Raw genomic sequence first — 26654 nt, 5'->3', positions numbered from 1 at the left:
TCAGATGCTGCCCCACCCTCTTTGTGTGGTTGTCAGTGTTTTCAGTAAATAACTGATTTATCATTGTTACCCAGTTGATACATACTTTCCTTGTCCTCTGAAAATTTTAAACCAAGTCTTGGTGTTGGTGTTTTCTTTTTGTGAAAACATTTATTTATTCTTTTCCTGTAAATGTTTGGGACTGTTCCCACAAAAAGTAAATATCTTAGCAAAGGGCTGTAGGATTTAATGAATTGTATTTATACGATTATGTTCTAGCTAATTTTAATACAGTGCTTTAGTTTAATTATCTTAATATTTTGGGGGGAAGGTAAAGATTTGTTTCTTAAGTTAAGGATATCGTCAGTGCTCGGAGATGTGTTGATAACAGCTAAAACTTACCATGTGTGGTTATGAAAATAAAGTTGTTTTTCCTTTAAAACAACTGAAAATTAAAAAAAAAAAAATTCCAGGGTGATTTAGGGAAGTATGTTCCTCAGAAAAGTAGTGACAGTTTACTGACTTATATAATTTAGAAATAGACTGGGCCCTGATAGTGAATCATGAGATATTATCAGGTGAGTTCAAGTATTTAGAAACTGTCCAGGGTTTCCAAATCTCTTATCTTACAGAACCAGTTCTTTCACTTGAGTTTGCATTCAAAAATTGAATGGAAATATTGCCATATGAATATCTTAAAATCTTGAGAGAAGATGTGAGTCTGGTTCTTTATCAGATCTTTTCTTCATCTCAGTTATTTTAGGTAAGAGCTAGAAATTAACTTACCCTCTTAAACTGTGTAAGTAAGGTTTGAATATATTTCATTCTTACCAACTTTTAAATCTGTCTAGAAAATTTTGCTTTGCTTTCCACAATGTTAAGAATAATAAAATATTTTGTTAATTATGAATGCTCAAGATGTTCTGAAGTCATTGGGTCAAACCATTTGACTGTAGAAAATTCCTCTAGGAGAGTTCTGAGAGGAGGCCAGAGAGGAAGGCTGGAGCCTTGGTTGTTACCAGGCTAAGGAATATGGACTCAATGTTCTTTAAGCACTGGGAGGATGGAGGGGTGGGGAGGAAGCACTGAGGTTTTTTTGAGTGAAGGGTATTGTACCAAATTACATGTTTTGGAAAAATCAATCTGATGTGCTCTGTAAGGTGAACTAAAGGAGTAAAGAGAGCTGGAATTGCAGAGATGTCTTAGGCTATTTTATAATCAAGTTTAGTGGATTTGGGTCAATGGAAAAATGTTCTCAATATCCAAGTTGAATGTTTATGGAAACAAGAAGTTTGGAGTTTTTTGTTTGTTTGGATTTGTTTAATTGGGAAGAAGTTCTCTGTTCTGGCTTAAACACTGTTTTTAGATTTGTCAATTTTTGATAACTTAATGTGGCTTATATATAGTTCTGTGGTAGTCCCGTGAGTGAAAATGTGGTTTTCTATTAAATATTGTTGCTTATATTTAAAATCTACTTAATTTGTTTCCTTAAACATTTTCATGTATTTTTACATTTTACATTTTCTATACACTGAATGTTTTTAATAAATGATGGTTTTTGGTTTTCTAGTGATTTTTCTGTCAAGGTGTGTTTTTGTTTTTTTATTTTTTAGTTCATGGCAATTGAACCTGAACAGGCTGTGTTTGGCATTGAATGTTTGGTTATCAGTAGTATCAGAGAATAGTGGAGCGTCTATAAAATAGAGTAAAATTTCAGTTGGACTACTGGTTTAGAATAGTTGCCCCTTTGTTAAAGTAGCCGTCTGTTGAAGAAATCCTTTTTTTTTCCTGAGCTCAGTTGTTATGCTATGTACCTTAGATTATTCCTCAGTGAGGATTTACTGTATTAACTGATTTGCTACCACTTAGGTTTTTTTTATTTCCATACAAAAATATGATTTTTTTTTTCACCACTGCCTTTCAGCAGTTGAAAATTTCCAGAAAAACCTCACTTGCAGTTCCTGGATTTCAATTTTGTATTGGATGACTGTTTAGGTACTCTGGTTTGGAAAGATACATTTCATTTTGTGTCAGAAGTAACTTAGTTGTATATAGCTTAAGACTTTTATAGAAACTTAACTCTAAATGAAATGAAATTTGAAATGGGCTATTGAGGTGCTTTTCTCTAGACTTCTTCAAGTTAATAGATTTCTCAATAGAGACATCAGAAGTATGTTTTAAAAATTTTTTAAAAAGTGTATGTGTACCATTTTTCCAGACTCAGTGATGTGTTAATACCCTATAATGAAACACAAAGGCTTCATTGAACCACTGGTTAACTCTTCAAATTGATTTTGTAAGATACAGTTATTAGATATTGTTAGCTGATCTGTGAGTTCTGTATTATAATCTATTTTATTGAATGACTAGGAAAAATCACTTTATCTCCTTGTTTATATTATTAAAGGAATTCTTAAAGTATATAAACAAAGGAAAGTACGTGCTCTCCTCTATTGTGCATGTTAAGATTGAATGTGTGTGTTTGAAAGAGATATAACCTAGTAAACAAATTATAAAAATCGTTGATGTGAGAGATTGGTATGATGAAAATAATTGATTTTAATTTTGGGGCCCTGGTCATACAATAGTCATACTGAAAGTTGAAAGTATGTTTAAAAATCACATAAAAGGAAATGCAACCTGAATTAGTAAAAATACTAAATTGTAGCAAGTACAAAGTATATGTGTATATGTGAAAGATTTTAGCTTAAAACTCAATGAAATTTGATTACAAATATGGTTATAATGAAAATATCCATCTGACAAAAGATCGATGACCGAAAAAATGATGAATTGCTTATTCAGTATAGCAAAAATCTAAAAGGCAGAATCTTTTGGATTATCTTCTGGAGCTTGGTATGATAGAATTTGACTAGAGAAGGCTTAAAGATGGCTTTCCTTACTCTAAAAGAAAAAATCAGTGGTTCTAATATTTGTATAGTGGTCTTTGTATTTTCATAGTTCTTTGTTAATCAGGTGCCCTGATTTCCCCTGTGAGGCAATCATACTGGTTACAACAGTATGAAACCCAGTCCACGTGCTGGGTTCGGCAGCATGGGTGCTTAAATGGTCAGAGTTCAGGTGAATAAATAGGTTTTTTGGGTGTGTGTGTGTTTGTTTTGTGGTTTTTTTGTGTGTGTTTTTGTTGTTGTTGTTGTTGTTTTTTTTACCATGCTGTAAGTATTTCTCAAGTGGCTTATCCCAGGCTTTTTATCTCAGATTTTTCTCTTCATGCCTACAATTGCAGTGGTCAGAGAGCAGGAATAGCTTTCAGGTTTGGGGAGAATTGACACAGATTAGCGCCACAGGAAAGATTATAAAATTCTATTACATCCTCACACCCAGGAGGAGACCCTCTTTTGTGTGTGCATGCATATGTGTGTGTGGCATCTTTTCAGTGTTGTGATTTGCAACTGCGCTCCAGAATAATTTACTGGAGGGCTAAGAAAAATGCCGCAGGCTGATAACGTAATCTAGATCAATTCAAGAATTTTTTTTATATTGAGAGAGAACTAAAAGTAGACTAAGATGTATATCACTACAACACACGGTCCCCACTTGCAAATTATAGCCTCATATGAGACACAAAAAGTATACATAAATGTGAAAAAGAAGGCAAAACACTTTTAAATATCACATTTCAACATAAAAATTTAGAGGCAGAAAGGGTGACAGGGAAGTAAGTCTTCCCAAATCCTTCTTGGCTTACTGGAAGAGTTAAAAAAACAGAAGTAGGGGGGCCGGCCCGGTGACTCAGGCGGTTAGAGCTCCATGCTCCTAACTCTGAAGGCTGCCGGTTCGATTCCCACGTGGGCCAGTGGGTTCTCAACCACAAGGTTGCTGGTTTAACTCCTCAAGTCTTACAAGGGATGGTGGGCTGCGCTCCCTGCAACTAAGATTGAACACGGCATCTTGAGCTGAGCTGCCTCACGGATGGCTCAGTTGATTGGAGAGCATCCTCTCAACCACAAGGTTGCCGGTTCCTCGAGTCCCGCAAGGGATGGTGGGCTGTGCCCCCTGCAACTAGCAATGGCAACTGGACCTGGAGCTGAGCTGCGCCCTCCACAACTAAGACTGAAAGAACAACAACTTGACTTGGAAAAAAGTCCTGGAAGTACACACTATTCCCCTATAAAATCCTTAATAAAGTCCTCTTCCGCTTCCCCAATAAACTCTTTTTAAAAAAAAGAGAGAAGAAGAAGAAGTATGGGAATTGATAGTGTGGAGGGGAACATTTGAAAAAAAATAAGAGCCATTTTCTACACAAAATAAGATGCCCTTAAATGTGGTAGGTCCCCATTTACTTCATTCTACACACATTAATTGTAAAACTCCAGTGCTTTATTCCAGGCACAGTGCTGGATTCGGAGGGTTCAAAGCTGAAGAATTCAGTCCAGTCTAGGGTTACAGCTTATAATTGACTACAGTGAAGAAGAAACAATACAATAAAAATGTATTCAAAGTATGGTGGAGAACTCAGAAGTTGTTTTTAAATGTTATTCCCAAAGTTGGATTTTGGAAGTTTTATATTAAACATGAAGGGATGAAGCTGGGCTTTTATGAAGCACTTTGAGATACTTGATTTTTAACTGTTTACTGCTTTTGGCTGATAAGAATCATTGAATCAGATGTTATCAATTTATGTGTGATTTTTGAGAAATTGAGCTATGTTTCTTAATGATTTCATTTCATTATTTTGTTTTATTTTTATTCAGGCAAAGTAATAATTTGTTTAGTTGAGCAACTTTGTTTTTACAATTTCCTTGAATTTGGTTTGCTACCTTTATTTGGTCTGATCATGGTACTTTGAGGAACAAGGTATTTTGTAAGGATTTTTCTCTTCTGCAAAATGGGGCTTGATATGAGGATCAAATAAGAAAATACGAACTCCACCTTTGTGTACAAACATCTTATATTTAAACACAGAGCTGAACCAGGAATAGGTTGGATTGATATTTTATTCAAAAAAGAATCAGGTTAGGTTTGGACTAGTCAACATACCTTGTCACCTTTGGAAACGGGAGTGTAGGCCCATTTCAACACTCTTTAAGCTTTTATATGTTAAATCAGAAAGAATGGCAAATCTTGGTACATTCTAGTACTTTCTCTCCTCAGAGAACAACATAATCAAAATCCGTGTATCAGCGATTGAAATATATCAGATGTTAACATTTTGCCATATTTTCTGATAACAGAAGTTTTAAACATTTGAAGGTAGGGTTGTGTTTTTGTTTTTATTGTTTTTTGCATCTTCTGTTATTTGAAGATAGATAAGTACATATGATTAATTAACACTTAAGGAATTGTATCTTCGTCATAGCAGTCTAGACTCAAGTCATGTTTAACATGAAAGGAGCCTCTGATTCTAGTCTTGGAACATGTAGATTGCCAGCATTCTGAGAAACTTACTTGACCAGGAAAAGGGGATTCTCTGTCTTTCGGAAACTTATTCATGGTTATCAGTTATGGAAAGTTACAATGGTTCTTTTAATAGCAGGTCCAGAATAAAGTTCAATATTGGCCTTTTTAAAAACAGGTGAATAACTAGAACAGTAAGCTTTGTTGTTAACTACTCAAACACCTTAGGCGTGGTAGTTGAGCAGCCTCCATAGCATCTGAATTGTAGACTTTCTTTGGAACATTTTGAAAAGTTAACTACAAACGAAGACTTTGCAACAAAATAAGAAAACCCCTGCTATTGGATGTGGAGGGAAATAGCATGTTGAAAAAGTCAATTCTTTCCATTGGTTTGGAAAAGCCTTGCTTTCCTCCCTTTCCTGTAGGGCTTGCTTTCCTTGGTATAGGACACCTGCCATCGAGCACTTCTGCCCCAGTGTTAAGTCTTGGGGGCAAATCAGCTGTGCTCCTCCTCCTCCAGTGGTATAGTGGGAAAGTTCCAGGCAGGCTGCTACCCTCAAGCAGCACCATTTTCCTGCTTTTTAGACCTTAAGAAGGCTATCTGTTTTCGTTCAGTATTTTAAATGACAACTGTAATCCTAGGATTGCTACTCCAATTAGACCCCGTAGATTTCATTTTGGATAATTTTGTTGGAGGGTATTGAGCAGTGTTAGCTGTGTTAACATGCTTCTGATGTGCTTTAACCGAACCCCTAAGGCTTTTCCTTCATGCTAGTTTAGTCAGCCTTTGTCAGCCCAAAATTCACTTTTTTTTGCATATCTTTGAACTGCCGTAGATCATTAATTCTTCTGCCAGGAATCATAGTTTAAAAATTAGCAGGTAAGAGATGCACCAGGAGTAGTACACTTGGGTTTTTAAAAGCAGCCTCTCGCTACGGAGAGGAGAGCATGCAATGGTGATGGTCACTGGTCACTCACTACTTTTCTCAAAAAGAATGTTTCAGCTTATTCATCATTTGTCTAGATTGACCAATTCTTCTTTGAAACTGTGGCTTTCCTTATGGATTAATCATTCATTTACAATTGCTTTAAACTCTCTGAGCCAGTTATTACCTCCATAGTATTTTAAAGTCTTTTAGCCCCATTCTTACTTGAGTTCTAATCTGTAATTTCCAGCCATCCGTTTAATTTTACTAACCTATCTCCCAATTTCCTATTTTGTCCATTCCATCCCCTGAACTTAAAAAACTTGGAATCATCTTGAAAGTCCTTTATCCCTTTTATTAAGTCTGGTAAAGTCATGTAACTTCCTGTGCACAGCCTTTTTGATTTGTTATGCCTGATCTATTTTCACCGTCACCTTTTTATTCTAGTGGATTTTATTTCACATCTAAATTATTTTAGTAGCCTTTTGATTGGGTCTTTTATCTAGGTCACCGTTTCCCTCTAATCTATCCAGGTACAAAGTAACCAGATTAGCTTAACTAAAATATCCCCTTTTTTGCTGCTTTCCTGCCAAAGATCAGACAGTTCTCCATCATTATTATTAAGATCAAGTTTAGGTTTGGGCCCATTGTGTCTGTACTGCTCCATCTCCCACTGCTCTTGGACCACCTCTTTCACTAAGCAGGGAACCGGGTGCTTCTCTGCACATACCGTGTCTTGTGCTTTTTCTCTTTGCTTTTGTAAATGTTCTGGATCATGCTGGTGATTTCACTGCCTCCTAAGTCTATCCAAACATCTCTGGACTGCTTCAGAAAAGTTTCCCTGATTCTCTTAAGTCTGTGTTAACTCCTTGTTTCCTTAAAAAAAAAAAGAGTTCCTTGGTATTTTTCATCTTTCCCCAATTAAATTATAAGCCTTTTTAAAATAGGGACTCAAGCTATCCTAGGTTTGTATTTGTGCTTGGCAGTTTTGGATGGGTATTCAGTAAACATTGAATTAGTGAGAATATTAAATAAGAAACTCAACGGATTGTTAATGTAGTAGAAACTTATGTTTCCAAAGACGGATTTAACTTTTGAGATTTTTTTATGCATCTTGTCAGGTTTGATTGAAATCAGTAGTGCTCGCCTGCTGTTCCATGTCGTTGTGCCACTGTCAGAAGCAGAATCCAAACATGTTATAAAGCTTCAAGTTAAGAGATAAATCTATTGTTTCTGTGCTTAATGTTAAGCACTTTTTGTTTTGTTTTCCATCATTTCTTACATCCTTATATCACCTTCTGCTTGGTTTTCTCCTGTTTCTCTGCTGAAGTAATGCTTTGGAGTTTCATTTCTTTCTTCCTTTTTTTTGACTTTCTGCTGTTAGGAGGGATCCCTTTTAAAAATCTTCCCCAGAGTATTGAATATTTTCCGTAGTTCTCTTACATCTTTTTATCAAAGGACAGTATCTGTATAAGAGTTTTGGTAGTTACTTTTTGCAAAAGCAGAACGCGAAAAGACTGCCCTACCTTGTTTATAAAAGGGCAACCGGTTAACCTTTTGAAGACATAAGTCCTCAGAAGTAAGAAATCCATGTTTCTATTTAAAATAGCATTGACAGAAAAGAATCAGTTAAGAGCTACCTGTAGATTAAAATAATTAGCATATTACATGGCGAGTGGTGGGAAAAGGAAAACAATAGAAATTTAGAAGGAAAACAAAATAATTTAGGTTTAATGGCTGGCTTGAAAGTAGTTTTTGTTTTAATTTTTAATTTTTTTAGAAGTGGTGGTTAGATGCCTTCATGATAAGAGACTATTTCTTTTATTCTTTGCCACACTAGGAATATCATTTGAGAGAGGAGCTGTGTGTTATTCCTAATGCCTAAATGTTGTTCTTGGAAACCAAATTTACTTCATGGTTCTGAGCTTCTCTCCCCATTTTTAAAAATACGGTTCAGTCTTACCGAGATTGGTTTTATTTGGAACCAAACAAAACAATGACAACTTTTTTAACTTTGAAAGATTTTTATGAATATATCCAGAAGTTTAAGAATGAACATTTTTTATTTAAACTTGAAAAGTAAAAGTTTAAATGCAGGGCCTGCATTTTCAAGATAAATTTTCAGATTAGATTAAGTAATTGGCTTCATCTCTTCATAATTCTATGTCGTTTTCCAAAGGTTGTAAACAAATCATATGCTTTGTGCCTTGTTTGAGAAGCATAACCTTCTGGAACCTAAAGGGCCCTTCAGACAAGAACATAGTGAGATAATTTGAGAATGAGATTCTATTCTATCTTCAAAGCAGAGCATATACCTTCTAGGAACACATTCTCATATTGTCAAAAATCATTTGTACCTAAACACGTTCACATACTTACAGATGAAGATGTCATTTTAAGTCTTGAAGACCCGGGACCATTCTTACAGTAGGATGCTACATTAGTTTCACTTTGCTGCTCCCTTTCAACTCAAATGGTAGAATAATCAATCTGCTTTCTAGTTGAGATTCTTTTCAGATAAACTGTTTAAATGACGCTTGTCAATTTTTTTAGATCATTGGTGTGTGTGTGTTGGGGTGGGGGGAGTGTTTCCTTATCTTTCAAAGATCACAGCGTAGCTTTCCGTAGTGTACCAGGTGGCTAGGAGTTTAAGAGGATCATAGCATCTGTCTTGGTGATTGATTTTGGAAAAGCCTGGAAGATGATAAATCCTGACTTTCTCAGATTGAACTTTCAAGCTGTGATACTTTTCTTGAAGTTACTTCTACACATTAATCAATGAGGAAATTATCTTAGCAGGCTTATTTTGTAGCTTGAGGTAGAAGTGCCACCAAGATCTTGCCTGCACAACCCCCCCCTCCCCCCCGCCCCAAGTGTGTGTCTATCTACGGTACTTGGCATGACTGCTGGTCATCTTATAGTGTGTGTTAAAGTTTTACTAAGGAAGCGCTGGCATATTCAGATCTAGCACTGTCTAGTATGTATAGTAAATAAAACTTTTAGAACTGAATTGTTATGTAGTCCCTGCTTTGAAGTCAAGGGGAGAATTTTTCATTAAAATTGTAAGTCTTCTGCTTGTTGTCTTACATACTTTTTAGATAGGTAAGATAGAGAGATACTGAGGAGATGTTGAATTGTTGAAACACTAGATCCAAGAGCCCATGTCACACCTGTTCTCAGTCTAGCAACAAGTGATAAAAGGCATTTGGAATTCCAACCGTGACTATTAAATGAGACTGACAGCAAAGATTTAACAGTTAGAATTACTATGTACTTTGTTTTTTGCTGCCTTTCAACAAGAATCAGCATGTAAAATTGAAACATCCTGACCAGAATTTTGAAGACTATGATGTGATTCCCTGGGCCTTGACTCCAGAAGAAGGAGCTCTCTGAATGTGGGTTCACTAGTTGGTGGTGAATTCGTGAGTCGCCAACTGTTAGGCCTTTATGTCCAGATATTATCTCAATTTATGGAGTAAGGTCCCTGAGTTCTCCTCTTTCCTTCCACAGGGCAAGCAGGAGGACTTCAAGACGACAGTTCTGGAGGGTATGGAGACGGCCAAGCATCAGGTGAGGGTGGCATTAGATGCTTGCCACTTAGTAGCAAGAGCCGCCAAGTCAGGGAGTGATGCTTGCAAGTGTTGTTGGCTGTGGTATCCACATTTTAGTCCCAAGCTCAGGGAAAATTCAACCCACAGGACAGAGTAGTATTAGTAGAGAGTGTAGCCAAAACAAAGGCAAGCAAAACCTTTTGAAGTCCTCAGGCCGATCTCAGCCCTCTGCTCTTCGATTTTAAGGAGATGGCGGGTGCTTTTCTCCCCAGCAGCCTTTACAGTATCAGTAAACATGACATAGACTTAGGAGTCATGGGACCTTTCAAAACAAGTATAACTGTATACATGGAGAGGAGAATCCGTAGGCTGAAAGTCTTCAAAAAAGAAAAAAAATAGGACGGAAAGGCATTGTAGGACTAATCAGGAATTATGCAGGCAAGTGACTCTTTAGAAATGGTTGTTATATGGTGTTGAGTAAATTTTTTTCAGTTAATATTACATAGTCAATCATTTTGCAGTTTAAACATTTTCTTTCTCACATGAAAATTGATCTTTTTTAAAAAAGTTTGCTCAAATTGCTCTTTCTTTTCAGATCAAACTGAGATTTTTTACTTCTAGGAAAAAGTAAAAGGTTAAGTGATTTTTAGGGGCCCATTTGGAACAGTTAAAGTTTGTTCCAGGAATCCAAAGTATAATAGTATGTCTGGATTTCTTCTTTGCCTCTTAAAGGATGTTTTTGTGTGTTCCAATGTCAAGGCTGGTTTTATATTTTGATCAAATTGGGATAGGTGTTCATTTTTGGAGTTTGTCATCTTTCAACTGTTAGTCTACTTTAAAATGATTTGTCTATTGCAGTTTGCATGCAGCAGGTCCGGGGAGTATTTGTGTTTTACTCTCTTGGAGCAAAGGTAGTTCAATGTTAATACATATGTTAGTATTTCGGGGATCCAGAGTGTTAGAAGTAGACTTCTTTAAATGCTATCCCAAGGATTGGCAGTTGATGACCAGTAAGTATGTGGTTATCTTAGAGGAGTTAAAGTCCTCAGTCAGAGTCTATGGCAGATAAACCTTCACGAATGCTTTTCATCAAAGGACGCACACTTGGATCTTTATGGAATTGTTGAGGATCAGGGATACCGTTTAGAGCTCTAATCTTGAAGATTATGTTGAGTTTTCTTGTTGCTTTTTGTTTTGTTTTTATGTGAATAGATTTACTCTTTTGCTTAACTAAATAATACATTGTATTGCTGAAATTAAAAGCAGACTTTCATATAAAACTGTGGTGCTACTGACTTAATATTAGTAGAACATGAGTTTTGTTTCCAGGAATGGTGCTGACTATTCTGAACCCTTCAAGATCTCTTTTCAGATCTTTGTCATGTTCAGAAGCATGCATTTGGGAGATGATCAATCAGCATTAGAAACATGTGCTTATCAGCGATCAACATTCTTCTCTTAATAAAGACAAATAACCCTCATGAGTATCTTCGGGCCAGGATCATATCTTGACTTTTTAAAACCCACTTCAAGTTGGTGTATACATTCTAAATCTTATGCTAGAAGGGAACTTGAGGTCATCTTGTCTAGCTTCCTAGACAAACAGGTGGTATTGTTATCACCCCTGTTTTATGGCTTAGGACCTGAAACAAATTTAAATGACTTGTACACCAGTAGTTGGGGGAGTGAGAACCCAGAGGTCTTGTTTTTTCAGCAGACTGTTCATTACACCCTCCATCATGGAATCATTTAAAGTGTGTTTACCCTAAAAGTAAAACCCCTAAAGCATAAGAAATCATGGGATTCTCCTCTTTTTTTTTTTCATTTCTCTCCTCTCCCCCTATTCTTTATTCTTTTTATTTTTAAACTATTGTAGGGCTGGATATGGTGCATCCATAGTTTACTAATTTTAGGTAGTCTTTTATGTGTAGATCCCATCAGGCTTTTGTTTTCACTCTTCAGCTAGAAATCTAGTTATAGTTAATTTACCTACTTTATGGGCAAAAAAAAGGCAAGTAACTCTCATGGACGCCTTCTTTTCTTTGTTAATTTTTATATTTCTATTACCTTACTCTTCTCACAGTACTGCCTTTATTATATCAGAATCAGGGGAGAAATGATTTCAGGTATCCTCAGCACCCCTTTCTGCCTCTCTAATTGACCTATCCTGGAAGGTCTAAATTATTCCCTTAAATAATTTAACTATTTATACTATGTTTCAGAGAAAGTGTTGAGCTAGTCAGACCATTAGAAAGGACAGTGGTGCTTTAGCATCACTGCATTTTGACAGGTGATGCTAGACTTTCCTGGTGTGAAGTGGTGAGAAAGAGGAATTGAACCAAGGGCAAAATTGGTATGTAGGCAGACTTGGGGCTTAAAAACAATTTAGATAGCATCTTTGAAACATTCTAAATTTCTAGAACACCAGATTCTGTTAAGTGTACACAAACACCAAAGTATAAAAGTATGTTCCAGAGCCAAGTGTAAATTGCTTCTGAATTATCGGTACTACTGATACTTCCTTTTAAAGTGAACTGTATTCTCTAAGATTTTTCCCTCTAAAGGATACACTTATGAGTTAGTGGTCTATTAGTTCATTTTGGAAATATCCTATAGAAAGGATGTTTTGATTGAGCTTCTAAACAGTTTAGGTTCCAAGTTAATTTTTGTTTCTTTGAAAAAAGGTTAGATTTTTATCTTTCAGGCTTTTCACCTTGATTTTGATAGTGGCCTTCCTTCCTTGAAATAATAGTCTTCATCCTTAAAAACCAAAGGAAGAAAATAATGAACTGAGAGTTTTTAGAGACCATTTTTCATTTTTAAAAATTGATAAAGTATAAGAACGACTAGGTAATTTTAGATGTTATGTAGACGATCAAAACGGAAAATACTATTCAGGATACACTAATGTCACACCTTTTGGCTTCTTTAAATTCCTTTTGTTGAACTTTTGATGTTTGATTTAAAGGTACTTTAAAACTGCCACATGACTTATATAATAAAAATTTTAAATTGTTACATATAAGATTCCCAAAGTCAGCCAGCTATATTAGTGATTTTTGATAAGAACACATGGAAAGAGGAACCAAATGTAATATAAATTTAGTGTTTTTCCTATGTGGTTTTCTTGTCATTAACAATAATATTTTGCAGAAAAATTGATGTTCAGTGACCACCTATTAAACATATAGAAGGTAACATATCTAAGAAAAAAACAACTCCTATTTTTGAGAAGGAGAATTTATAGTTTATTGATTTTCATGCTTATAGTATACACTCATGAAATACACCAAGAAGTAACCTGTTGAGATATTTGGTCCAAACACTCAGGATTATTAATTACTATTATTATTATTATTATTATGTAGCTAATGCTCCTTATAATATGACATGTTTTTGGTCTTGGTTTTGTTTTTTGTTTGGTTAGTTTGTTTTGATTTTTGGTGGTAGGGTACTGGGGATATCAAAGCTGCACAGTTTTAGAAAATTTCACATAACTGAAATTTTCTTCTTTTCGTGCCTTAATTTCATGCTCCATCCTCAGCAATATGGCCCTTAGTGATTATATTTTTCTTTAAGGAATAATAATGATCCTGACAGCCTTTAATTTTAGGTTGGGATTCATTAAATGTGAGGATGTTGATTTGATTTAGTAACTTGAACACAGTATTTGTGCCCTCATTATCTATTGCAGATGGATAGATCTTTCTTGTTGTCTCCGAGAACAGTGTTTCTTAATGTGCAGCCCAATAGCATTAGGCATTTTTGCCTGACCTCTTGTTAATCATTATTTTTTTCCTAGGTTGTGTTTGAATGTCTTTGTGGAAACAACACCTCAACAGCTTAACTATAATTTTCTAAGTTACAGCTTTATCTGCCTTGTTCTTTTTATTCTCCTAATCTTACTAATACCTTTCCTTTAATTTTGCTTCCATTATCAGTGCTTCCAACTTCTTGTTTTATATGCTTTAAAATAATTAAATATGGATATCTGGTGCCTGTTTCATTAATCATATATTATTACTTCAGTTTTATTGAACCTCTTTAAATTGTGTCTTGATATTTTCATAAGCTGATGGTTAAGTGCATCTTTATAAGGTGATCTTAGAAATACATGTAAATGTGTATCTAAGGACATCTTATAAAGATGTACTTAACCACCAGCTTATAAAAACATCAGTTTAATACCCAATTTAAAGAATTTCAAAATAACATATTTTACTTGTATATAAGATATGTGTACACTACATATATGTAGTATACAGTGTATGCAGTAACATGCTGCACTTGCATTATTATGTAGTAAACCATTTTTAATGTTTCTGCCAGAAAAGATAAAATTCCTTGCCTTTCCTCTGTCTCCTGATTTAGTCTGCTTGATTTCTTTCACTGTTTGCCAGCATTGAGTTAGGAGAACTAATGATGATACAGCATTGACAAGATTGTGTATTTCGTGCTTTTGGTTATTCAACCTTGGAGTCCTCTTCATGTTCCCTCCTGTAATCCTAAAAGAGGGCATGTGATTATATTTTTCACTCCATAGCCTTTTGCTTTCCTGTTAGTGTATTTTTCTTTAGTTTTAACTTTTATTGTACACTATCATTGATACTGATTTTAATTAGAATATCCACCAAAATTATAAAGTTATTTTGTCAATGAAAAAATACTCCAGTGCCTTATGTTTTATAAGGTATATTTGTTTCACTCAATAAACTGTAATTTTGGAATGTTAAGCTCAAAAGAGTGACTAAATTCTTAGAATGTTTTTAGCTTTGGGGCAAATTGAAAGATTTTTTTTTTTTCCAAAGGAGGTGCGATCCGGCTGTGAATGAGGCAAAGCTTTACAGAGGTTCTTCAGGCCAAAAGGGAGTTTGAGGCAGAATCCTTAGCCCTAGGTTTGTATTCACGTGCACTTTTCCCAGAAGTCCTTTGCTTTCTTCGCTAGGTGTGGAGGGTGCAGCATTCCAGAGTAGACTTCCTCATGACCGGATGACTTCTCAAGAAGCAGCCTGTTTTCCAGATATCATCAGTGGACCACAGCAGACCCAGAAGGTTTTCCTATTTATTAGAAACCGCACAGTAAGTTTCCATGTCAGCTTTTTTCCACCTTGGTTATAAACAGTGCATATTGCTCTTATAGAGAATATGGGGAAAAGACAACCATTGTTAAAAATTAGTCATTTTTTTTCCTTCAGGTACTTAAAAAAATGTATATGTAATTCTTGTTTTTACAAAATTGAGATCCTACTTGCTCTCATTCTTTGGATCCTTTTCATTCCTCAGAACCTCATGAACACAATAAGAATCTTTAAACATTTTTTTAAAATATACTTTTAAAATAATCGCTTTGTTTTTCCTTCCCAGGGTGACAGAAACCCTTATTTTGTTCTATTCTTCTGCTTTAGCCTCCTTCTCTGGCTAAATGATTGATTTTAATGCCTGCATAATATTTCATCTGACAGTTGGGTCGTAATTTAACTGTTGGATATTTAAATGTTCATTTTTGCTTTATTATAATTAAGCTCTGAATAGCTTTTATACATTTTTTACTCTATTTCTGTTTATTTCCTTCCATAGAGTTCTAGAAGGAAAACTTCTTTGTTAGAAAAACATGAAACACTTTCAGTTTTGATACATGTTGCCAGATCGCTTCCCAGAGAGGCTGAACAAGGTGACACCCCCATTGCTCTGCCCCTGTTTTTGTTATTAAAATGAGGATAATCTGTTCTGCTATAACATACCAAATCCATTTCATGTATTTTCCATTTCTTGGATTACTTAGACGGACTGCTTTTTCGCATTTATTAGTTTTTTGTATTTCTTCTGTGAATTTTTCTTTCATGTCCTTTCTTCATCAGAAATTGTTTAGCTGTAGAGAGAGGAGGGCAAGGTATTATTCAGAACACATTCATTGTACTCTAGGGTGATACAAAGAAAATTTATGTTGTAATTTTAGCTATTTTGAATATAGCTCAGAGTTGTTGTTTTAGCATGTCTGCTTTTTAGCTACCCCTAACTTTATTTTGGCTGTTAGATTGTAAAACCCCTGCTAAATTTGGATTGTTAAATGTCATTTAGCTGGAGTGATTGGTAGGTCGTACTAGGTTTTTGTGGTACAGAATAAAGGTTCTTTTTTGTGAAGAAAAAACTGGTGTTTTTTTTTTTTTTAAGTGAATGGAAATGCTTCATGTGTATTTCTGGGTCTGATTTGTCCTGTAATTGAATCAGCATATATGTGTAGCATATCAACCATTGGATCTAAGTGGATTTTTTTAGACAAAATTGTCATTTTTTTTGTTTCATCTGAGGGGAGTTTTCACTTTTTTACTTGAATTTCCTTGGTGGATTTACAGTGATCTCTATTTTTTCTGATTCATTTCTTGTGACCAAAAGTCCAGATTTAGGGAGGGACTGACCCAGGGTAGAGTTGTGGTCTCTGGCTGTAAAACAGATAAATCATTCTCTCCTGTAAGAGTTCTATCAGTTCTGTTGTCTCAAGCTAAGTCTTTTGCTCCCAGATTTTGAAACTGCAATTTTAGAATTGTTGAAGTAGAACCTATAACTGAGCTTTATTGTATAGGCTCGAAGGAGGAAGAAGGCTTATGTTGAGGGATAAGGAGCATGGCGGGCCCAGTGTGTGCTTGAGGAATTCCATTTTCCCTTGACAATGGCCACAGAGTAAAGTGAGATGCATATGGATTTGGTTATAGCTCTTAATAGGGTTATTTACACATGCCCAAATGCATTCTTCATTGAAACTTGTCTGTGGAGCAGCAGTCTTTATTAAGTTTTAGCTAAGACTTCAAATATGGTGGTGTGTACGTAGTTGGTGTTGCATTTTGCAGATCTATGTTCAATTTGCAGAGAATTCATGTTAGAGCCCATTGATTGTACCATAATTTTTTCATTCCTCATCTTAACTGCTTTTTCATCATTATTTGAAATAACTGACCACTCCTTTTTTCTTAAACACACTAATCCCTCAGCTTAACATAGTATTTTGGTTTTTCTCCTATTTCCCTGGCTATTGTCTTTTCTGACCCCTTTGTAGGCTTATCCTTGTAAGCCATTATATGAACTGGTTGGAGTTCCATAAGGCTCTGGTCCTCTCCTCACGCCTGTGTTTGCCCCCAGGGACCCTCTTCTACACATTTGGTTTCAGTTATCACCATTAAGCAAATGGCTCTTAACTTTCCTGTGAGCCCCAGCTATACATTTAGATGCTAATCTTGGTTGTCTTAAAACTAAACTAACACATTATCTCTTTCAGTGATCCTCATTCCCTGAATGGCATACCAACTCATTTAGTTTTGCAAGCCAAAAACTGAGGAGTAATGCTTGGCACATCTTCCCCCCACCTTTGTATATCTATTATAATTGATCATTTGGTTTTTTTGGATTTTATCTACTCAGTAGCTTTGGAGTCATGCAACCCAGGTTTAAATCCTAGTTACTCCCTACCAGCTATATGATCTTGGCAAGTTACTAGGTGTTTTTCTTTTTTTAGGTTAAATATCTCCCAGCTTCTAATTAACTCTCCACCACCCCCTCTCCCCCCGCCCCCCATGCACTCTGGTTCAAGCCGTTGTTTCTCAGTCTAGTTGTGTAGGACACAGCTCCCTGGCCCATGCTGGTATTATGAGCCTTGCGCTTCCCCCGGCTGAGGCGGTCGGTTGCCGGTCGTTGGTCAGCAGCTCTAACCGGCTGCTGGTCTCTCACGACATGGTTTTGTATTTCATCAGTTTCTTTGTCAGGAATATAACCCTCATTGTTTCAGTGAAAACAAAGCCCATACGTGGAGCCTTAAAGTTAAAAAGATATTTTAAAATGGTCTATGTTTAATTATATGTAATGCAGTTTGTATTGTTTAAATGCAGTTGCAGTTGTGGTTGGATAATCCAAAGATTCAGCTGACATTTGAGGCTACTCTCCAACAATTAGAAGCACCTTACAACAGTAAGTAATGTGTACAGGAGGACTGGTTTTGGACTGGATTGTGAAAATTGTTATTTCTTTCCAGGAGGCTTATGGTTCCTCAATAATGAATTTTTTCATTAATATTTTCATCTTCACCTTGTGCTGTGCAAAAATGGGCCTTGTATTTAGACAAGCTGTTTTGTATGTTTGTAATTGTTTTCCTGGTTTTTACATTGCATTGACAGATGAATGAGTTCAAGAGATTGCTAATAATTCCCCCAGACCTATAGTCCAACTTTAATCCATGGAGTTTTGTTGGTGTTCAGTTGACTGATTATCTGGCTTTCTTATTTCCCATTTGCCACCAACAAAATCTTGTAAAGTTTTTGCCAAAGTAAATGAGCATAATACTACATTAAAAAGGGTTGGTTTTATCTTTTACTTCATCTATAGTGGAATACCATTTTTAAAAATTCTTAATGATGTTATATGCATTTTGTAGTACTTCACAGAGTAAGAGTTCTCAGAGTCACTTTTCTAAAGGAGTCACATGACCTGAAGCTTATGGAAAAGATGTATAGAATGACTTCATGATGAATAATTAGAAGAGTTATAGTTCTTTGTTTAAACTGCTGAAAATATAAACATGTTTTTCAATTCATTTATTCTGTAGGTGACACTGTGCTTGTCCACCGAGTTCACAGTTATTTAGAGCGTCATGGTCTCATCAACTTCGGCATCTATAAGAGGATAAAACCTCTCCCAAGTAAGGACCTGGCCCACACATTTCATGGTTTTATGTTACAGTTAGTTCTAGGACTCTTATCTATTTCCAGGAAACTTTTAGCATTTTTTTAAATTAAATAATTGTTTTATTTTTCAATTACAGTTGATATACAATAGTATATTAGTTTTAGGTGTATAACAGTGATTAGACATTTGTATAACTTACGAAGTGATCACCCCAATAAATCTACCCATCTGATACCATATATAGTTATTACAATATTACTGACTATATTCCTTATGCTATACTCTTCATCCCCATGACTATTTTGTAACTACCAATTTGTACTTAATCCCTTCACCTTTTTCACCCTGCCCCTAGACCCTCTCCCATCTTTTACCCCAACAAATCTAGTATCCCTCTGACACTGTACGTATTTATTACAATATTATTGATTATATTCTTTATGCTATACCCAACATTCCCATAACTACTTTTATATATATGTGTGTGTGTGTGTGTGTGTGTGTGTGTATATATACACACACATATGCATATATATACATATATATGTATATACATATACATACATATACATACATATATACATACATATATACATATATATATATGTAAAATTATAGTTGGAAACCCCGTGGCCATCTTGTGGTTACCGACTGTTTTCTAATCCTCTCACCTTCCCCCTTATCCCCACAACTTTTAGCATTTTATTTTGATTTCTAAATCTACATTTGAAGTCAAAATATTCCAGAGTTTATTTTATAAGTCAAAATTAAAATCTCTTCATAAATTTACATTTCCTACCATTTCTGGTTTGATAGGTACTTAGTAAAAGGTAGTGGATTTCCAATTTAAGAAGAATCAATTAAAAGTACTAAATTTGTTAAAAATGGAAGAAGTAAATTATGAAAGCAGGAGATTTAAGGTTTTCCCTCACTGACCAGGTCTTTATATTGCTAAAGGCTGCATTTTTATTTTTAAAATGCTATTTACCCTTTTTCATGGTATCTGGATAATCCAGGAGAAAGGGATGTTTTAGATTTAATACATTTATTTGTTATTTTAAAAATACATTTATTTTTGGTACTTTTATCTTCAAAAAGAGATACTGAAGACTGTAGAAGTAGAGCTTAAAGAAAATACCTTTAAGAATAAATCAGTTGGCTGGTCAAATTGCCCTAGTAGAATTGTGAGGTAAACGAAGCAGATTATTCAGAGTAAGTTAACCAAAGGCCACAGATACTGGAGTACATGACTGAAAATGAGAAAGTAAATCCTAAGATAAAGGATTTCATTTATGTATTTTCAACATTGAATTAGAGTTTATAAATTTTATATATTTGCCAATTAGTATTCAGATAGTTTCCATATTTTGAAAATAACTTCTGAATTGTTTACTTTTTAAGATATTATGGCATGTTAAGAACCTAGAGGTTTTGATGATAAAATATCGTAAATGCAAACTCAAACCTACAACAAAAAATTATTTTTCTTTTTTTTTTCCTTTTAGCTAAAAAGACAGGAAAGGTAATTATTATAGGCTCTGGGGTCTCAGGCTTGGCAGCAGCTCGTCAATTACAAAGTTTCGGAATGGATGTCACACTTCTGGAAGCCAGGGTAAGAGTTTTATTTTGGGTTTAGAAGCCTGACCTAATGGAAATATGACAAGGAAATTATCTGTTGCAAATTAAGGAATCATATAACTTGAGCTAAACCAAATTGATACGTATTAATAATCAAAAGTATTTTGGATAGTGTTATTTATATTGGATAAAGCATTTTTCACAGTAAAGCTTTGAAAAGTGCTCCGTGAGTAGTAGTTAGAGTTTGTAAATGATCCTTCTGTCCTTTTGATGGATATTTGCCGGTCATTATTTGGGGGGCTTTCATGTACATATCCTTTGCAGGAGACAGTTGTTTTCAGTGGTAGAACAAAGTAAGTTGTATTCCCTGTTTGATAGTCAAGGAAAAGGAGTTGCTCCTCAGGCAGCAGCCATCTTTCAAGGCCTGACGAAGCCAAGATATTGATTGATTCACTTCTGAGAAGTGGAAACTAAAAGAGGAGAGGGGTGATGGCACAGAGTGAGAAAAAGAGCATCACATTAGAATGCTACTGTTCAAATTATTTTCATGAGTAAACTTTGAGATTTAATTATCTTTTGGTGGCTTGACGGCCTCCCTAGACTCCCACCATTTAAAAAAACACTTCTCAGGGTAACCTAAACAATCTAAAACTTTATAAAATCTTTCAAAATGTTATGTGCAGTGCAATCCAAATTGCTTTTTATAAATTGCTAGTATTTCAAAATAGTCTTGTCAGATTGAGTACGGGGAAATCAAAAGTCAACAATTCCTGATACATTCTTACTAAAAATAGTATTTTATTAATTAATTCAGAAAACACTTGTGTGTTCTCTGTATCCTGTGTACTAAGAATACAGTAAGGAATAATGGGATCATTTGTGATCCCTACCCATGTGGAATTTTAATCCAGTGTGCAGGTTTTTGTTTTGTTTTGCTTTTCTATTTGTTTGGAGTTTACAGAGCACGCCCATATAATTTATCCATAATTGAAATATCACTGTAGCTCAGTAAAGTTTCCCCATGCTTGCAAATTGCTAGTCAGCAGAGATAAAATAAACCTTGGCCTATATTCGAAATGAGAAGTATTGTCAACAGTTCATGCCTAGTAGACACTCTGCCCATGGGCATGAGTTTTCACTAAAGAACCATTTGTCAGAGAAATCATCCATCAAATCATTCACAGCTGACTTTGGGGACTAGAGGGCAAGAGTCGGAACTCGGTGATAGAATGATGGCATTTAGTGTTGGAATTTGTGAATAGGTATTTTCTATGTGGGTGACCCTTGCTCAGCCTGTATGTTAGATTGGTATTATAGACAGCTGGACAGAGAGATAACAGTACCTGTGACTGCATATGTCTCTTGAGTATCAAATTGTTTCCTACCTCACATCATAATTCTATCCCTCTTATGTCAGTATTACCTACCACTCCCTCAAATAGTCTTCCACTTACACTTCATTTACTCTTTGTGCCCACAGTACTGTTCATTGCACTCCAGGTAAACTGTAAACCACACCCTTTTTTAAGTTACAAAAAGACAGAGGCCTGGGATGGTACCATGCCAGGTTCTTATGGTTAAAATAGAATTGATGATTTTAGCCATTTAATTTCTGAAAAACAGGATCGTGTAGGTGGACGAGTTGCCACATTTCGCAAAGGAAACTATGTAGCTGATCTTGGAGCCATGGTAGTGACAGGTCTTGGTGAGTGGTTTTGTGCTGTATACATGGTCTGAGACTCATAAGATTGTTTAAGCTTGTATTGTAAATATGTTGGTTTAGAACACTATTCTTAGTGTTAGTGAGAGGTAAATTGACAAATAGTCTTCCTGAAAGGATATAGCAATGTGTGCAAAATTTAAATTGTACAAGTACTTGGATCTAGCAGATCCAGTTCTAGGAAAGTATCCTAAGTAGACAAGTGGACCATGTTGTGTTTGGAGCATTTGGAATGTGGCATAGCAGAACATGAGAAATTGCAGATTAGAAGGTTAAATTGTTACACAATGAGAATTACACAGCCACTAAAAATTATGTAGCTCCGTATCAACACGAAATAATGTCCACAATTTACTGCTAAGTTGAAGATTACAGAACAGTACATGTGTTATGATCCTTTTGTATGTATCTAATCTTATGCATGGAGAATCTAGAAGGATCTGTAATAAAATGTTAACTAACTTTGTGGGATTATAGGTAATTTTTTGCTTTCTTCTTTATGCTTATCTTATGCATTTGTTTTACTTCAGGCATTTTTAAAATATATAACACACATACCCTAAGCTTAGAGTATTTTAAATTTTGAGTAAAAGTATTTTTTTGCTTTGAAGATTTTGTTCTCTTTTCATGGGTATGTTGAATTTAATCGTTTGAGTTTTTTCTAGGAGGAAATCCCATGGCTGTGGTCAGCAAACAAGTAAATATGGAACTGGCCAAGATCAAGCAAAAATGCCCACTTTATGAAGCCAATGGACAAGCTGTAAGTTGAAGACAAACAGAACTTTTCAAAACTTCTTAGGTTCAGTTGAAAATGATATTTGGGGAAATGTGTGGATGAATATATACACATATACATATGAACTGAGGGCAGAAATGATGTCACATTATTCTGATTGTTCCTTAACTCTGAGCTATATAGAAAGGGGTCATTATTGCATATATGCAAATTTATATGCCTGGTTAAGCATTTATCTTTAGACATTTAATGAAGGCTAGCTACACAGTTAATCTTTTTATTTAGCTGTGACCACCTACTCTAAGAGACCTGTGTAATTGACACCTGATTCTTCATTTCTTTGTATTGTGCCTCCCATCGTGTGCTTTAGCTCTGTGTGCTCTGTATGACTTCAGTTTTGTGTTTGTAGGCTCACGTTTTTCATGGGCTAATAGCCAAATGGTGGTGCTTAGCCAGATGCTTATGGTGGTGTTTGTTGACCCAGAGGCATAGGAGTTTCCATACTTAATATGGCAGTAGCATGGCGGTGATGTTCGGGATGGGAGAGTGAGGGTCGTTTAACAACTGTACCCTGTTTCCCTGGAAAACAGGCCGAACCGGACAGTCAGCTCTGCTGCGTCTTTTGGGGCAAAATTTAATATAAGATCCGGTATTATATTACATTATATCACATTACATTATATTATATATTATATTAGCCCAGTCTTACAGTAAAATAAGACCGGTCTTATTAATTTTTGCTCCAAAAGATGCATTAGAGCTGATTGTCCAGCTAGGTCTTATTTTCGGGGAAATACAGGCTTAGACTGTGTAAGTCAGTCCTAATTTTTAGGCGTGAGTGAAATTCAAAAATTTGTATTCAGAAGTTTTACCAACTCCCCTATCAAGAGTGAGGGAGTCTACCATTCTCAGGATAAAAGCACATTATTATCTTCATATTTTGAGGAAGGGAAGATGTGCTATGTATACGGCAGTTTAACTATTGTTCCTAAAAGTGGTGAGATCCCAACTCTTGAATTTTGTGTGATAGGTCCCATGGGACATGCTCACCTATTGCTGTACATCTTTAAGCTTTATGGGGTTCATCTAAAAGAAGGGCGGACTTTGAGGGAATGTCTTGGTTCCCATCTCCACCATTCTGGATCCAAATTTCCTGCCAGGGCTTTTGGGGGAATCTTTATGACAGAATGAACAAAATAGAATGAGAGAAAAAGGATGAAGTGGAGGTTAATTCAGCAATTCAGTAAACTTTTACTATGCAAAGACCTGTAAAGGACACAGAGGTAAATAAGATATTCCCTGCCGTGTAGGATGCCACAATGTAGTGGGACTGGTATATAAATAATTATTTTTTTCCAACTTTTTATTATGGACACTTTCAAACATGTACAAAAGTAGAAAGAAAACTATAATGAGCTCCCATTTTTCCATTCTGATCTTATTTCATCGATCCAGCCCCCTTTTTTTGGTCTGGAGTATTTTAAAGCAAATCACAAGTCAGTCAACAAGTATTTATTGAACATTTGCCAAAATCTGGGCCCTACTCTAAGCACTGAAGCTGTACTCTCTTCCCTCAAGGGGTTTAAATTTCAGCCCCTTGACTCCAGATGTCTTATGAACCCAAGAGCATCAGGAATAATAGATGTCATTAAAATCTGTTTTTTTTCCCCCTAAACATATTGCTTATGCATATTCCAGGAACACAGTTGAGGCAGATTTGCCAAGTGTTAGCTAGAAGGATAAATTGCTTTGTACTGAAGAGCCAAGGAAAAGGGAAAGAGTCTCTGGAGGTGGGAAGGGCAAGAGTGGGGAGAAGTTGAGAGGGAAGGAGAGCATTTGTGAAGGTGGCATAGGATTTCAGCATGTGGTTGTGGAGGGAAAGGTATTATTGGAGGCAAAGGGAGATTTGAGTCTAAGAGGCCTCTGAAGGAGGAGGGGGTTAGACTGGTGAGGGTCCGATGAGATAAGCCCAAGTTTAGGGTGAAGGATGTTGCTTAGTAGGCTGATATGTCGGTTGGGACTTGAAACCGTCTAGAGCAGGGGAAGTAACATGACCAGATAGGTGTTTTAGGGAGATAGACAGTATAGAGAACTGAATTAAGGAAGCAAGGCCACTGAAGTGGATATTACATTAGTCCTCAAGAAGGAATAGAGTTCAAACCAAAGATTATCATTGACTATTGAGACACTGTCTTTTTCTTTAGACTTTCCTGAGTGCAGAACGCCTACTTTCATTTAGTCGTTCTAACAGTAAAAAAAGTTTTTTTCTATAGAGATACCAGAGAAATTGTCTGCTTTCTTGGTATTCGATAAACTTGAACACATTAAAAAAAATTTGTTTCTAAAGAGTATACTGGTATTCCTCTCAAGAGTGGGCTGTAACCAGCTACCCATCCATGAACTATTGGTTTCCAGTATGGGGTGAGATAAATAGCTGGCCCCAGAATGTAAATAGACTATATCATTAGCCACAGTTAGTTCAGATGATGACTTTTTTCTTGCAGCAAAACTTTCTCATGATGGAAGTGGTATGTTGTTTAGGTTCTGGCATAAGCGCCTTATCTCACTAGGATCAGTCTTTTGAGTAGCACTGTAGTAAATGGCTATTAAACTGGTAGATGGTTTTCAGTATTTTGTATGCAGAGATATTTTTGCAAGTGATCTTTGTAGTTGTTCAACTCTGATATTTATCAAGGATTTAATAGGAAGGATTCTGTGTTTTCAAATTTGGGGAAAAAAATCCTTCGCAGCCTCGAGTCCCACTTGGCTTAAGTTAGTTATACCTAAAAAGGTGTGTTAATGTTTCTGTATCTTGCTGTTCCCAGTAGTCTAGCTCTGAGTAGGAATGGGCACCTGTGGACCAGACAACTGGCTTATAGAACAAATACGAAGACCTTATATAGCGCCATTAATTTATAATTACAAGTATGTTTTGTGGCTTTAGAAATCTGAGTATTTGAGTTTCTTTGTTCTCCCATTTTGCCAGGGAAGAATCTAAAGCTCAGACATGCATTTGCCTAAGGTCATTATAGTCGGTCAGTTGTAGAGCCAGGGTGCATTGCCTGGGGATCCAGGTTAAATTCTCATACTTGTTCTGCTATGCCTGGCTGATATTTCAGGGGAGGGTGGGGGCTTGGGTAAGTGTGTGCAGCTCCAATGGTCTGTGTGACTGCATTAGCTGGGTCTCCTTCTCAGAGAGCTTGCTTTTAACAGTTACTCTAAGAAGGCCCACCTAGAGTGGACATTTACCCAGCCATTGATTTTTCTTCAGTAAAACAGTCAAAAAGGTGGGGTCGTGTTCCTCTAGGCTTTGTGGAAAGCCTCAGTGAAAAAGAGGGTGATTTGATGGTTCTGTTGTTAATACATAGAAATTAATTCTCATGCTGTACAAGGCCAGTGGTGAGCTCAGAGTTATAAATTACTCACTTGCAATATTACCTTAAGGACATGTATCACCATACTCAGCCATTTTGCTGCTATAGGAAAAAAAATTACATAGCAAGTGGTTTTTGTTTTGTCATCTTGTTGTTTTATCACAATCACAAGAATCCCTGAAAGAATTTACTTCTCTGTTCTCTGGTCCTTCATTGACAGCTAGAATGTTGAGCTTCTGTTTGTTTTTGATAGGGGAAGTTTATTTTATGCCTCAGGTTGAGTACCGTATTTCCCCCAAAATACGACCTAACCGGAAAATAAGCCCTAGCATGATTTTTCAGGGTGATGTCCCCTGAACATAAGCCCTAATGCGTCTTTTGGAGCAAACCTTAATAGAAGACCCGGTCTTATTTTTGGGGAAACACGATATAACAAAGGTTTCCCTATTTGGTTCTAATATAAAATATCCCTATAAATAGACGTGTCTTCTAGCTATGAAAACAATCCGCTGATACAGCAGCTGCCCTCAGATTGACCGATGATAGTTATACTCTGAAATATAATCGGCTGTAAGTGGATGTGGAGAAGGTTGGGAAATAGGGTAATTCATATTTCAGGAACATTTTGGGAGTCACCAGTGAGGGGACTGAAAACATGGATTGTTGGGGGAGATTGGGTATATGACTGAATGTTTTCTGCATCTCTTGTACACCATCTAGTAACTTGGGGTTTTAGATTCTGGTTTCATTTTGGCTTCTTTT

General features: G+C 35.9%; 1 protein-coding gene across 2 annotated transcripts in view; it reads left to right on the top strand.

Moving 5' to 3' along the window:
• Positions 1 to 26654, top strand: part of KDM1A (lysine demethylase 1A) — a 55169-nt gene that overhangs the window by 9877 nt on the left and 18638 nt on the right. The window contains exons 3-9 of one of the 2 annotated variants that reach the window (XM_081056608.1): positions 9774 to 9833; positions 14760 to 14893; positions 17692 to 17770; positions 18405 to 18497; positions 19990 to 20096; positions 21686 to 21767; positions 22448 to 22542. In XM_081056608.1, coding sequence (XP_080912734.1) covers positions 9774 to 9833; positions 14760 to 14893; positions 17692 to 17770; positions 18405 to 18497; positions 19990 to 20096; positions 21686 to 21767; positions 22448 to 22542 — 650 coding nt within the window. The remainder of the gene's footprint in view (positions 1 to 9773; positions 9834 to 14759; positions 14894 to 17691; positions 17771 to 18404; positions 18498 to 19989; positions 20097 to 21685; positions 21768 to 22447; positions 22543 to 26654) is intronic. The other variant, XM_081056609.1, reaches the window with a different exon arrangement.

This window comes from Rhinolophus hipposideros (assembly GCF_964194185.1).
Source record: "Rhinolophus hipposideros genome assembly, chromosome: 8".
Classification (NCBI taxonomy): Eukaryota; Metazoa; Chordata; class Mammalia; order Chiroptera; family Rhinolophidae; genus Rhinolophus; species Rhinolophus hipposideros.
The sequence above is the reverse complement of the archived record's forward strand: the minus strand, read 5'-3'. Positions and strand labels throughout refer to the sequence as shown.